We start from the raw sequence: 13,410 nt of genomic DNA on the forward strand, positions 1-13,410 counted from the left end.
AGCTGCTTTGAGCTTCTAAGCTCTTATTTTGTAGCTTAAGACCCAAAACTGAGTAACCCATGGGACCCATAACGTTGTGCTTATTCAGAGTTTCTGGTGTTTAAAAATTGCATTCTATTCATGAGAACATTCATCACACTAAAAAATCCCATTCAAGGATTACTCTTGTTGTTTTTAATTTCCTGTTTCCCAGTCAGTCATCACTGACAAATAATTTCCACCCAGGCATAATAACCGTGGATTATTTAAGCGCGCTGTAAACATTTACACACACTGTAAGCCAGTAGATAGAAAAAAATTAAAAAATATATATCACCTAAGAATTAAATACTTGAGAATTGACAATTTACCCAAGCCAAATCACATTATACATAAATAAATCATAATGTGAATAACTGTCCCAACTAATGCCATGCATAAACTTGTAGCAGTGACTGTGAACAGCCTTTTTGCAAAGCCATATATTGCAAAGTTACTAATCAGTAGAAATTAGTTACTCTTATTCAGTTGCATGATCAAAATATTTAAGTAACTTTGATGAATAAAGGATGACCACACAGAAGCAAAAAAAAAAAAAAAAAAATTACAGACTGTGATTCCTTGTATTTTTTAATTAGGCCTTAAAGAGGAAAATCTACAAGTAGGATATAATACTGAATTTTTCTTTCAATTGACGCTGTAGGGGCCCCTAGGTGGCTCAGTCAGTTAAGCTTCTGACTCTTGATTTTGGCTCAGGTTACAATTTCTCATCTCTCGGTTTGTCATTTGAAGCCCCACCCCACCCCCCACATCCCCCCAATCCGATGGGTTCTCTGTTGACAGTGCAGAGCCTGCTTGGGATTCTCTTTCCCTTTCTCTCTCTCTCTCTCTCTCTCTTTCAAAATAGATAAGGGGTGCCTGCGTGGCTCAGTTGGTTAAGCCTCTGACTTCAGCTCAGATCATGATCTCACAGTTTGTGGGTTCGAGCACCATGTCAGGCTCTGAGCTGTCAGCACAGTCTGCTTCAGATTCTGTGTCTCCCTCTCTCTCTGCCCCTCCCCCACTTGCACACATGCTCTCGCGCTGTCTCTCAAAAATAAATAAATTTAAAATAAACTTAAAAAAATAAATTGACACTGTAATTACACAATTGTTTTTCTTTATAATTATTCTTTTTTTTTTCTTTTTAAGGCCTCTAATGAGATATGTCCAGCTAGGAGGTGGTTTTTCTGTTTTCATATTTTTGAAATGTTGGGAAATAAAAACAAATTGTAAATATTTACAACAAATGCTTTAGTTTAATTTGTTTAAGATTTTTATATTTGTTGATTAGAGTGTAATAATTTTTATTTTTCAAACATATATACTGATTTAAAAGAAAATTTTTATGTTGGATAACGTAGACTCATTCATGGATTTATCTAAAATTTGTATGCAGTATATTTAAAGTAAGGTCGCACTGTTATGGTGATTGATACTTAAGATTCCTAAAGCTTTTAAGATATATATATAGCTTGTTTTACAGGCAGATAAACACATTTTTTATTGATTAGATTCTTAGCAAATTGTTAACTTTAAGCAGTATATTTTGAACTTTTATAAAACTCAGCATTCTCATCCCAAGCATATAGTTGTTCACCAAAAGTTGACAATATCTATGAAACATTACCCCCTCTCTGTTACTGAGGTCCTCATTCATTCTCTTTCTTGATCAATAAGTTGCTATTGAGTTTTCCCACATATAGCATCTGTCCACTTTCTGATCAGTCGTCCATATTGCTGCAGAATTACCTTTATAAAACCTCAGCCTGGTCTCTCACTTCCCCAGTCAAGACATTCCAAGACTGCATAATGACAACAGAAAAAAAAAAATATTGCATTCAAATTCCTTCATAGATCAGCCACAATCTGAATTTTTCGTTTCATCTCCAACTAATCTAGTATCTCTTTCACATTGTCACGAACATTACCATGTGTCGAAGTTATGTTTTAGCTATTCTGGAATATTCCATTCTCTGCAGATTGTGCTGTCATGCTGCCTTCCCATGGATAGTCTCCCTGCTTGACATTCTTTTTCTTCTCTACCTGGTGAAATCCTGTATATCCTCCAAGGCTTACTCAGCGCCTCTGTGAAGCTTTTCCTGGTTTTAAACAAAGGCAATATAATTAATTTCTATGTCTTTTGTGATTTTAGAATTTTTTTAAATATACTCATTAGGCCATTTATTACATTGAATTTTGATCAGTTATGTAGACATCTAGCAATCCTGCTATATTAATTCATTCAACAAATATTTAGTGACAACTGCTGTCATTATACCAATGAAGAACATTCCTGCCTGTATGAAGCTCACGATGTTGTGTCAGGCAGACAAAGACATAGAATTATAATACTTTATGAAAATGCCATAATAAAAATACATAAATATGTGCATTATGATATGGATACTGGCACTTAACCCAGTCTCAAAGGAGCAGTCATATTTTGGGAATGAAGAGACACCTCCACTGACTGTTGATGAGTGAGCAAAGAAAATGGAAGGGTACTCTAAGCAGAGGGAAATGTGGAAGTGCAAAAGGAAGCTGTGTAAGTGATTCCATCTGGCTAAAGCATAGGGTTGATGTTCGAAGGGGAGAGAGATGAAGTTAGAGGTTTTGCAAAGGCATTTATGAAGGCTCCCATGTAATGATCATCATTACTGCTTCCTGCGGACTGGCTGGATCCTAAGCGTAATGCAGCCACTGTTCTTAATCCTTCATAAGTAGATATTCTACTTCATGGAGTATGTTCTACTCTTTCAGAGAAGGAAATTGAGCCTTTGATAGGTTAAAAGACTTGCCCCAGGTTAGCAGTTATTGACAAGAAAATTGTAACTTTGACTAAGTGCATGGATTCTGGAGCCAGACAACCAGGATCTGAGTCCTGACTCTTCCTTTCTAACCCTGTGAAGTTCAGCAATTTGCTTACCCTTCTGTGGCTCACTTTTCTCATTTTTTAAAGGCGGTGGGTAATAATTGCACCTGCTTAGAGTTGCTGTGAGAATTAAGCAAGTTAATATGCATAAAGCATTTAGGAAAAAGCCTGGCACAGAAAAAAGTGCTGTGAAAGTATTTGCTAGTATTTTTCTGGCTGTTATCATTATTGTTATCAGACTCCAAATACAGAGCTTTCTCCACCACCACATGCAGCCTATAGAACCAAAAGTAGCACAAATTCCCGTTCATTTAGCCTGTATAGCATGCTAGGCATGGTGGTAGACATTTATTTATTTTTTTTTTAATTTTTTTTTTTTCAACATTTATTTATTTTTGGGACAGAGAGAGACAGAGCATGAACGGGGGAGGGGCAGAGAGAGAGGGAGACACAGAATCGGAAACAGGCTCCAGGCTCTGAGCCATCAGCCCAGAGCCTGACGCGGGGCTCGAACTCACGGAGTGCGAGATCGTGACCTGGCTGAAGTCGGACGCCCAACCGACTGCGCCACCCAGGCGCCCCATAGACATTTAAATATCATAATCCTCACAGACTCCTCAAGATTTGGTGTATTGTCTTACTTTACAGCTGAGATTCGAGAAAATCAAGTCTTTCACCCAAGATCACACAGCTAATAAGTAATTTTTTCTGCCTCATGAAAAGGATTTTTTAATCCAAAAGCGTTAGAGGATTCCCCGGGAGGATTTTAAGCAGAAGACATGATCAGGTGTATGCTGTGGTCAGTTCCATCTGGTAGAGGGGAGACGTCAAGAAAATCTTGGTAGGGAAGGCATGTCAAAAGTATCTTGAAGAGGGGCCAGATGGGTGGATGGGAGAACTATTAGGAGTTTTTGCAGTAATCAAGGAAAGAAATGGTAAAAGCCTAAGCCCTCAAATAAAACATATTAGAGATTAGAAATGAGGGGATACTGTTGAATAATTTATGGTGCGGTAGTTAATGGACTTGGTGACCAAAAGAATATAGCAGGTGATGGGTAATGAGAAGTCTATGGTGATTCTCAAATTTCTACTGATATTGTTAATAATTTGGAGAAATATAGATGGAGAAGCAGGTTCCAGAACAAATCTATAAATTAACATTTGGGCATTACAAAAAATAAAGATGTCTATGAGATGCCCAAGGTAAAATGCTTATTAGCCAGCTAGATATAGAAATTGGAGTTTGGAGGAGACTGGTTTAGAGATACAATGATGGTGGTTAATAATAGCTGTATGAAAATTACAGCCACAGGCATGAGTAAGATCACAGTAGTTCATTTTGAGGAGTGAGAAAAAAGTCCCAAGAATCCAGGTTTTAAACAGAATGAAAGAAACTGGTAAAAACAAACAAACAAAAAAACAGAAAACAAAAAACTGTATGATTGGTCAAAAGGTAGGAGGAAATCCGTTCTTTTGCAGTCAGCGCTCAGAGCAATGTGCATCTCTGGGGACAAGTGGCACAAGCACCACAAGACAGGGGGCAAGAGAAAGCCCTACAAGAAGCACAAGTATGAGCTGGGATGCCCGCTGCAAACCCTGATTGGCCCTGCCGCATACACACAGTCCATGTTGGGGAAGGCAGGACCGTGCCTTGAGACTGGCCGTGGGGAACTTCTTCTGAGGCTCCCAGTGTTGTACACTCAAAACAAGAATTATTGATGTTGTCTGTGATGCATCTAACAATGAACTGGTCAGCACCAAAACCCTGGTGAATAACTGTATCGTGCTCATTGACAGCACACCCTATGACAGTGGTAGGAGTCCTACTGTGCACTGTCCCTGTGCTGCAAGAAGGGGACCAACCTGACTCCTGAGAAGCTTTAAACAAAAAACAATCAAAGAAAATTCAGAAGAAATATGATGAAAGGAGAAAGAATGCCCAAATCAATGGTCTTCTGAAGGAGCGGTTCCAGCAGGGCAAACTTCTTGTATACGTCGCTTCAAGACCAGACAGTGTGGCGGAGTAGGTGGCTATGTGCTAGGGGACAAGAAGCTAACGTTGTATCTGAGGAAAATCAAAGCTCAGAAAGGCAAATAAATCTTCCTGCTTCCTATCTTTGGTCGTGTTTATTGTTCTGTCAAAAAAAAAAAAATGGTAGGAGGAAATCCAAAAGAAAGTGAAGTCACAAAGGCCAAGGGAAGGTGGTTGAGGAAGAGGGGAATGGTAAACAAAAAAATTGCTAGGGCGCCTGGGTGGCTCAGTTGGTTAAGTGTCCCACTTTGGCTCAGCTCAGTATCTCACGGTTCATGAGTTCAAGCCCCGTATCCCACTCTATGCTGACAACGCAGAGCCTGGTGCCTGCTTAGGATTCTGTGTCTCCCTTTCTCTCTGCCCCTCCCGACCTGTGCTCTGTCTCTGTCTCTGTCTCTCTCTCTCAAAAGTAAATAAACATTAAAAAGTTTTAATAAAAGAAAAAACTTGAAATAGCAAGTTAGATTAAGATTTAGGACGTGTCAGTTGGATTTATCAACTTGAAGCTTATTGGTGAATTTGTTGAAAGAAGATTCAAGAATGTTGGAGGGAATCAATGTAGAAAGCATATTGCAATGATTTCTGTTTTTTCCTTTGTATGTTAATGCATTTCCAAATTACTTAAGGGATAAAAAAAAATCACCTGTGCTGGAAGCATGAGCAACAGAAGAGAAAGAACAAGAATCATACCCTGTACATAGCTGTGTACTCAATGCACCTTCAATGTCATTCATTTAGTATTCAAAAAACATTGATTTAAGTGGGGGGGAAGGAAAGAGAGATCAACTTTTAATTATATAATTTCTATATATTTGTGTCTTCAAATCCAACTCTAAAATGAGAGCTTAAATCTTTAAAATATAAATTACAAAAAAAATTCTTGGGGTTCTCTCTTAACCACAATAACTGTAAAATAAAGTTCCTACTTGTACTTTGTTATAAAACAAATGATCTGATTCTCCTCAATCTATTTTTTTCCTGAATGCTTGAATCATTTTTCATTCTTGGTTTTCACACATTGAATGTCTATGAAATATTTGATTACCTACATTCTGTTCCTTGGACAGTTGAGCCACATCCTTGTAAAAGTCATTACATTGGTTAGGTTAGGAAAGTAAAATGGAAAACTGATGCTTTGTTTCTAGTCTGCATACTTCCTTCTGTCCAGATCATTGCACAGATATGTTAAGTGTATTTGCATCTCAATTGAAAAATATATGACTGGAAATAGTACTGTTTCATGAAAGGTAATGTTTTATGAGAAGAAAGTGAGCCTTGTCATGCCAATCTACTGTGGCATTAAATTAAACTCTTCAAAAAGTTTCTTTGAAGTCTTTAAGTCAAAATATTTTTTAAAACTTGTGTATTAAATGCAATCTGACATTGTTTAATTGCTATTTTGCTGCAGACTTTTCCCTTGTTTTATTGATAAAAGGAGGGGCCCTCTCTGGAACAGACACTTACCAGTCTTTGGTCAATAAAACCTTTGGCTTTCCGGGATATCTCCTCCTCTCTGTTCTTCAGTTTTTGTATCCTTTTATAGGTAAGTTGATTCCTTTTACAGGTATATCCTCATAGGTAAGGTGACAATGAATATTGGAATTATTTCATAAGCATACAACTATTTTTGAAGAAAGTAGCTTTAATAGTAGATTAAAAGTGAATAGGTAAGGGAAACCTGGGTGGCTCAATCGGTTAAGCATCCTACTTCAACTCAGGTCATGATCTCACAGTTCGTGAGTTTGAGCCCCATGGTTCATGAATTTGAACCCCGCATCAGGTTCTCTGCTGTCAGCACAGAGCCTGCTCCTCTCTCTGCCCCTCCCCCCTCGCACACTCTCTCAAAAGTAAACATTTAACAAAATAATAAAAAAACAAAAGTGAATAGGTGAAATAATAGATTTCTTCTAAAGCTGAAATACATTTTTTGAAAACCTAAGGGTCTGTGGAAGCCATGTACAAACAAGGCCAAATTGCAATTTAAAATTTGTGCCATACTGGTGAGCATGTCTTCTTAGGTGCGTTGTTAACGTTTGCCAGTGGTCGAATTGACTTGATTTTTAAAATCAGTAATATAGAAGCTATCGTTCAAACCAGTAGCTCCTTATGTCTTCATGGAAGGCTAAGACTATTATTTCCCCCAAATCTTATTTTTTTAAATGAGGGGGTATTTGGGAGCCTTCACAAGTTTCTATTATTGTTCCTTGTTTTGAGCAATGCATGTGTTACAGAAAACATGTTTGGAAACTGAACTTTAGTAACAAAACAAATCACATTTTAATTTTAATTAAAAAAAATTTTTTAATGTTTATTTTTGAGAGAGAGAGAGAGACAGAGACAGAGGTGTGAGCGGGGGAGGGGCAGAGAGAGAGGGAGACACAGAATCCTAAGCAGGCTCCGGGCTCTGAGCTGTCAGCACAGAGCCTGATGCGGGGCTCGAACTTGGAAACAGTGAGATCATGACCTGAGCTGAAGTCGGATGTTTAACCGACTGAGCCACCCAGGTGTCCAACAAATCACATTTTAAACGACTACCAAAACTCACTATTATTTAAAGGTGTTCTGTCTGGAAAAGAATCGATTTGTAAGGTGAAAATGTTTTTGTAATATAAATTTATATTCTCCCATAAATCTGTTATCTAGTTATTTTTGAAGTTGTACATATTCATAATCACAATACATATTTGAAAGATGTAGGAGTATGCCAATATTTGGGAATAACATTACTTTGAAAATCAGTGATGGGTATTAAGGAAGGCACTTGTTGTGATGAGCACCAAGTGTTGTATATAAGTGATGAATCACTAAATTCTATACCTGAAACTAATATTACACTGTACGTCAACCAACTGGAATTTAAATAAAAAATTGGAGAAAACACTGCTAAATGCAAAACAAAATTTTAAATATTCAAGATGAGATATGCGATGGCTTATCAGTAACTGTATTATTTTAATTATGTTTTTAGCTATGATAAGTTACAACATAATAACTGGAGATACTTTGAGTAAAGTTTTCCAAAGAATCCCAGGAGGTGAGTCAATATATTTATTTATGTATTATTCATAGTTAATGTTGTTCATAATAACTTACAAGCAAAATATTTGCAAGTGGAAGAATTGGATGACTTCAGATATCTAGCAATATCCATGATCCATTCTGATCCTAAAGTATTAATCTACCTTTATAGACAGTTTAGTTCTTATTTAGCTGTTTAAAGGATATCATTGCTATTCATATACTTAGAATACTTTGTATTTTAAAAATCTTGTGCTACATATCACCAATTCTCTGTAGTAACATTTTTCATGTACTGTTTTTACTATGCTGTTTCTTAAATAAGCAAGCTGACTTTCCCCCATTATTTGTATTAAGATATAATTTAATACAGTAAAATTAGCCCTTTCTAATGTATAGGTCTGTGAGTTTTGACAAATGCATAGCCATATATCCACAATCACAGTCCAAATACAGAACAATTCCATCCCCTCAAAAAATTTTTCCTTATTTCCCTATGTAGTCAAACCCTCCTTCATGTACAGCTCCTGGTAACCACTATACGATTTCTCTCCCTAGTTTTGCTTTTCCCAGAATGCCAGATAAATGGCATCGTATATAGGTAGACTTTCAAGTCTGGCATCCTTTACTGAATATAATGCATTTGAGATTCATCCAAGTTTGGGGATGTATCAGTTGTTTGCTCTTTTTTTATTGCTGAGGAGTGTTTCGTCATATGGATGTACAGCAGTTTATCTGTCACCTAGTTGAGGGACATTTGGGTTGTTTCGTTTGGCCTGATATTGAAAAACCACTATGAACATTTCAAGCAGACCTTTTCAACATGTGCCACAACCCCACTCCCTGTTTGACTTTGCACTATATCATGGCACGTTAAATAACTTAGAGGTCACAAGTCTTTTTGTCTTGAAGAGCTTCCCGTCCAAGCCACATAATCCTCAGTTCATGGTGACCTAACTCTACAGTTGTTATCATCGTTGACAGCGATGCAGATACACCTTTCCTCTCAGTGCTGAATCACTCATCCTACACACATACAAACCGAAAGAAAACAAAACCTAAAACTAGAAATCACACCTACTCCTTTCACAGGGTTTAGTGGAAACGGAGATCAGGGAGACTTGGCCATCAAATCACAGACACACTGTTTGCTGGCTGTGTGGCCTTGAGAAGGTTAATGCCCTCTCTGAGTTCTAGTCTCTTCATCTCTCAATTACGAAGTAGAGTACCACCTGCTTCATAGAATTGTGTGAAACAACAGAGGTAATACCGATGGTCCTTGGCAGATAGCAGGATTACCCAACACTGTTAGCTCTTATCAGCAGCTTCTGTTCTAGCCCCCAGCCTACAAATCATGTTTTCATAAACTGAGATCATGTGAGTGGAAGAATGCCGTGTATAAAATATGACCTAATTATGTAAACTTTCTATTTTCATCAACAACTAAGGAAAAAAACAAGAAAAAATACATTCACATGTCAGCTGTGATTATCTTTTAATTGGATTCATGAAGATTTTTTCGTTTCCTTTGTTACGTTTTATGTCTTCAAAGGAGCATATATTAATTTAGAAAAATCTTTTTATCACTTCATTTTCTTATTTGAAAAATATATATATTTACTAGGAAATAATAGAAAACACAGACAAAATAGAGGAGATAGAGCATACTCATAATTTCTTTGTTTGGGGAAAACCAGGTAGGGACAATTCTTCCAACAACTTTCTCCCTACTTTCCTTCCTCCCTTCCTTTTTAACATATACCTCCAGAGTCTTAAGAATATGTATGACTTCAGATATTCACATGACTAAGATAATACTATACAACTCATTCTATAATGTGCTTTTTCTCTTAGTAGTATAGTAGGGACACACTTTTATATCAAATTATAGATACCTATCCTATTTGCTTTGATGGCAGTTCAGTATTCTCCTGTATAATATCGGCTGTACAACAAAATAGACCAAAATTAATTTAAATTTCCCCAAAAGAGAAACATTTCGATCACATTTTTGTTGTTTTTTAGTTATAAATAATATATGGATATATACTCTTCACATAAATAAAACACCTTCTACAAAGCTAAAGTTCCCTTTAAACCTCCCTCCCTGGTTATTAAATTTTTAATAATCAAAAATGAATTTAAAAAAATAGGCCACATAGCAAAGAACACACTTTATTCTAATCACAGTTTTTTTAATTTTTTTGTTTATTTTTGAGAGAGAGAGAGACAGAGACAGAGCATGAACTCTGGGGAGGGGCCGTGAGAGAGGGAGACACAGAATTCAAAACACGCTCCAGGCTCTGAGTTGTCAGCACAGAGCCCGACGCGGAGCTTGAACTCACAAACCATGAGATCATGACCTGAGCTGAAGTCGGATGCTCAACTGACTGAGCCACTCAGGTGCCCCTTATCACAGTTTATTTATCATTGTTGAATGGAATATTTTATAATGTGTGCCTTGTTTGTATATTTTATAAAGTATAAGATGATGCCAAAATACTTTTAGAAGTAGATAAAATCCTTAGCTGTATTTTTTCCCCTGAAATATATCACCAATGTCTTAGACTGGCAAGTGGGAATTGCTTATATTTCTCTCAGATAACCAAAGCTTTGGTACAAGTCTAAGTAGTAAGAAATGTTGGTATAAGAATGTGTATGTTTAGATGATTTTGAAATTTCTCAAAAATCTTACTATAGTTTAGAGGTGCCTGAGTGGCTCAGTCGGTTAATATCTGACTCTTGATTTCAGCTCATCTCATGATCTCATGGTTCCTGGGATCAAGCCCCACGTTAGTCCCTATGCTGACAGTGCTGAGCCTGCTTGGGATTCTCTCTCCCTCTCTGTCTGCTGCTCCCTTGCTTGTGCTCTCTCTCTCTCAAAATAAATAGACTTAAAAAAATCTTACTATAGTTTAAACACTTAAAATACTTATTCAGGTGTATTTCTGTTAGAAGATCAGTATAAATAATAGATCTCATCATTAGATCCTTATTAAAAAATGTCCTTTATGGTAATAGAGAGCCTTTGTTACTAGGTTCGTCTCTGCTATTCATAGGATTCTATTTCAGTGTTTTTTAAGGACTTAAAATTTCCTAGTGAAGAGAACCTATACTTTCTACCAAACATATTAGTAGAGCAAATTATTCGAAAGGGTAAACAGAAACAGATATGCAAATAATTTAATTCAAATTATGTTCACCAGAAATATGTAAGTAGTTGAGCTCAGGGTTCAGGAACTTGAACTTCCTGTTTTAGTATTTTGATTTCACAACTTTATGATAATTGTTTAATTATGTCTGAGTTAAACAAATATTCATGATTATTTTTTATTACAGTATGTACGTGTGTGTGTTTGGGTGTATATTTATACCACTTTGAAATTGCATCTGAGAACTTCCCTGTAAGTTAATTAGCCATATGAGAAAATTAGAAAATGAGTCTCACTTTTCCCAGTAATAGCTTTTTTTTTTTTTTTTAACCACACTCACTCACTTATTCTATAGACCTTAGACTTTGCACAAATTAATGAACAAAGACTTGGTATCACTGGGGACCTTTCAAAAACCTAGTGGTAGGATCTCTGAAAGAATTCAATATGAGCTCAAATGTTTAAGCAGTGGTGTCTTCCTTGGAATGGATATATAGCTCCTGAAGTTAACACTATGATTAGCACAGCTTTAAAATGATATAAACCCTTGCAAGTATGTTTTATTTTATGTTTACAACTTTTGCTTGTATTTGATGACAGGCACACGTGTGCACATACACCCCCCCCACACACACACACACACAATTATTTATTCATTATGATAGCCAAGAGTCTGCAGTGTATACTGGTTTCTGCAGAGCTTCCCAAAGACTTCCCTACACAAGTTGTTTCTGTCTACTTTTCTTCAGGGAGACCACTGCTTCTCAACAAAAGTGTAGAAATAGAATATCTTTACCTAAAGCTTGATTTTTGAAATGTTAAGTTTTACTGCTCATGTCTCTTTTTAATACTGAAATTAAAAAAAAAAAAAAAAGAAAAATCCTCAGAACATGCCCTGTCCTCATGTAGCTTACTTCCTATTGAAGGGATTTGTCATTAGAGAGTTTTGAACCAACAGTGACATCATGTGTTTAACCTTTGGGAAGGATCTTTGTACTTTCTGGGTTATAAGTATACTCTAGGGGGACAAAGGAAAGGTAAAGCAGGAAAACTGACTAGAAGGCTATTAAAATGATTTGAATGAAACATATAAGATTATTTGAACTAGGGGTGTCTGGGTGGCTCAGTTGGTTGAGTGTCCCACTTCAACTCAGGTCATGATCTCATAGTTCATGAGTTTGAGCCCCATGTCAGGCTCTGTGCTGACAGCTCAGAGCCTGGAGCCTGCTTCAGATTCTGTGTCTTTCTCTCTCTCTGCCCCTCCCCTACTCACTCACTCTCTCTCTTTCTCTCTCTCTCTCTCAAAAATAAACATTAAGGGGTGCCTGGGTGGCTCAGTCGCTTAAGCATCCGACTTCAGCTCAAGTCATGACCTCACAGTCTGTGAGTTCAAGCCCCGCGTCAGGCTCTGTGCTGACAGCTAGAGACTGGAGCTTGCTTCAGATTCTGTGTCTCCCTCTCTCTCTCTGCCCCTCCCCTGCTCATGCTCTGTCTCTCTCTCTGTCTCAAAAATAAATGAAAACTTTAAAAAATAAATAAATAAACATTAAAAAAATTTTTTTAAAGATTATTTGAACTATAGGTTCATCCTTAAGTTATTTTGTATTTATATTTTTGTGAATAATTTCTATTTTTACACGATTTTATGGGATTTACTCAAAATCTTTGTCATTTAGGTAACATTTAATGTTGAGTTATTTTTGCAATTAAGTATTTGGCTAATTACTTGTATCCCTGGTGTGTTACTCATATCCATAAAGACTTTATAATATTTGTTGTGTTTTAGTTGACCCTGCAAACTTGTTTATTGGTCGCCACTTCATTATTGTGCTTTCCACGGCTGCCTTTACTCTGCCTTTGTCCTTGTATCGTGATATAGCCAAGCTTGGAAAGGTAACTTTTACATTTTAAAAAGGTGCAGACTGAAGCCAAGAGCAGAAATGAGAAACCAAGAGCACACTTTACTCACTGTATGTTAGCCAATTTGACAATAAATTATATTTTAAAAATAAAAAATAAAAAGGTACTGAAGTGTACTTTGTTACCTGTACTAATTTTGTGAAACTATCTTCTCTATGGCCAAGTTCTTAATTATAATATTTATCTTAATTTCTTTTAGTTTACTTATAATTATACTAGAGTAAACTGTGCTTGAATATTAATCTTATTTGTGGGAATTGATGGTTAAATAGTTAATGATTATGAAATAAATATGTCCTTTACTTTCCTTTTTTTAAGGTAGATACTCTGAAAGCAGACAGCATACTTTCAATTTAGAAAATAAAAAGAATTATACTTGCACAAGTCTAATTTAC

General features: G+C 36.4%; 1 protein-coding gene and 1 pseudogene across 1 annotated transcript in view; both read left to right on the plus strand.

Annotated features, from left to right (window-relative positions):
- The window catches only part of SLC38A11 (solute carrier family 38 member 11), a 56,390-nt gene that overhangs the window by 3,240 nt on the left and 39,740 nt on the right, over positions 1 to 13,410 (plus strand). Inside the window, exons 3-5 of the mRNA XM_049615580.1 lie at positions 6,334 to 6,468; positions 7,894 to 7,959; positions 12,882 to 12,988. Coding sequence (XP_049471537.1) covers positions 6,334 to 6,468; positions 7,894 to 7,959; positions 12,882 to 12,988 — 308 coding nt within the window. The remainder of the gene's footprint in view (positions 1 to 6,333; positions 6,469 to 7,893; positions 7,960 to 12,881; positions 12,989 to 13,410) is intronic.
- Positions 4,388 to 4,991, plus strand: LOC125911576 (40S ribosomal protein S8-like; annotated as a pseudogene).

This window comes from Panthera uncia, assembly GCF_023721935.1.
Source record: "Panthera uncia isolate 11264 chromosome C1 unlocalized genomic scaffold, Puncia_PCG_1.0 HiC_scaffold_3, whole genome shotgun sequence".
NCBI lineage: Eukaryota > Metazoa > Chordata > Mammalia > Carnivora > Felidae > Panthera > Panthera uncia.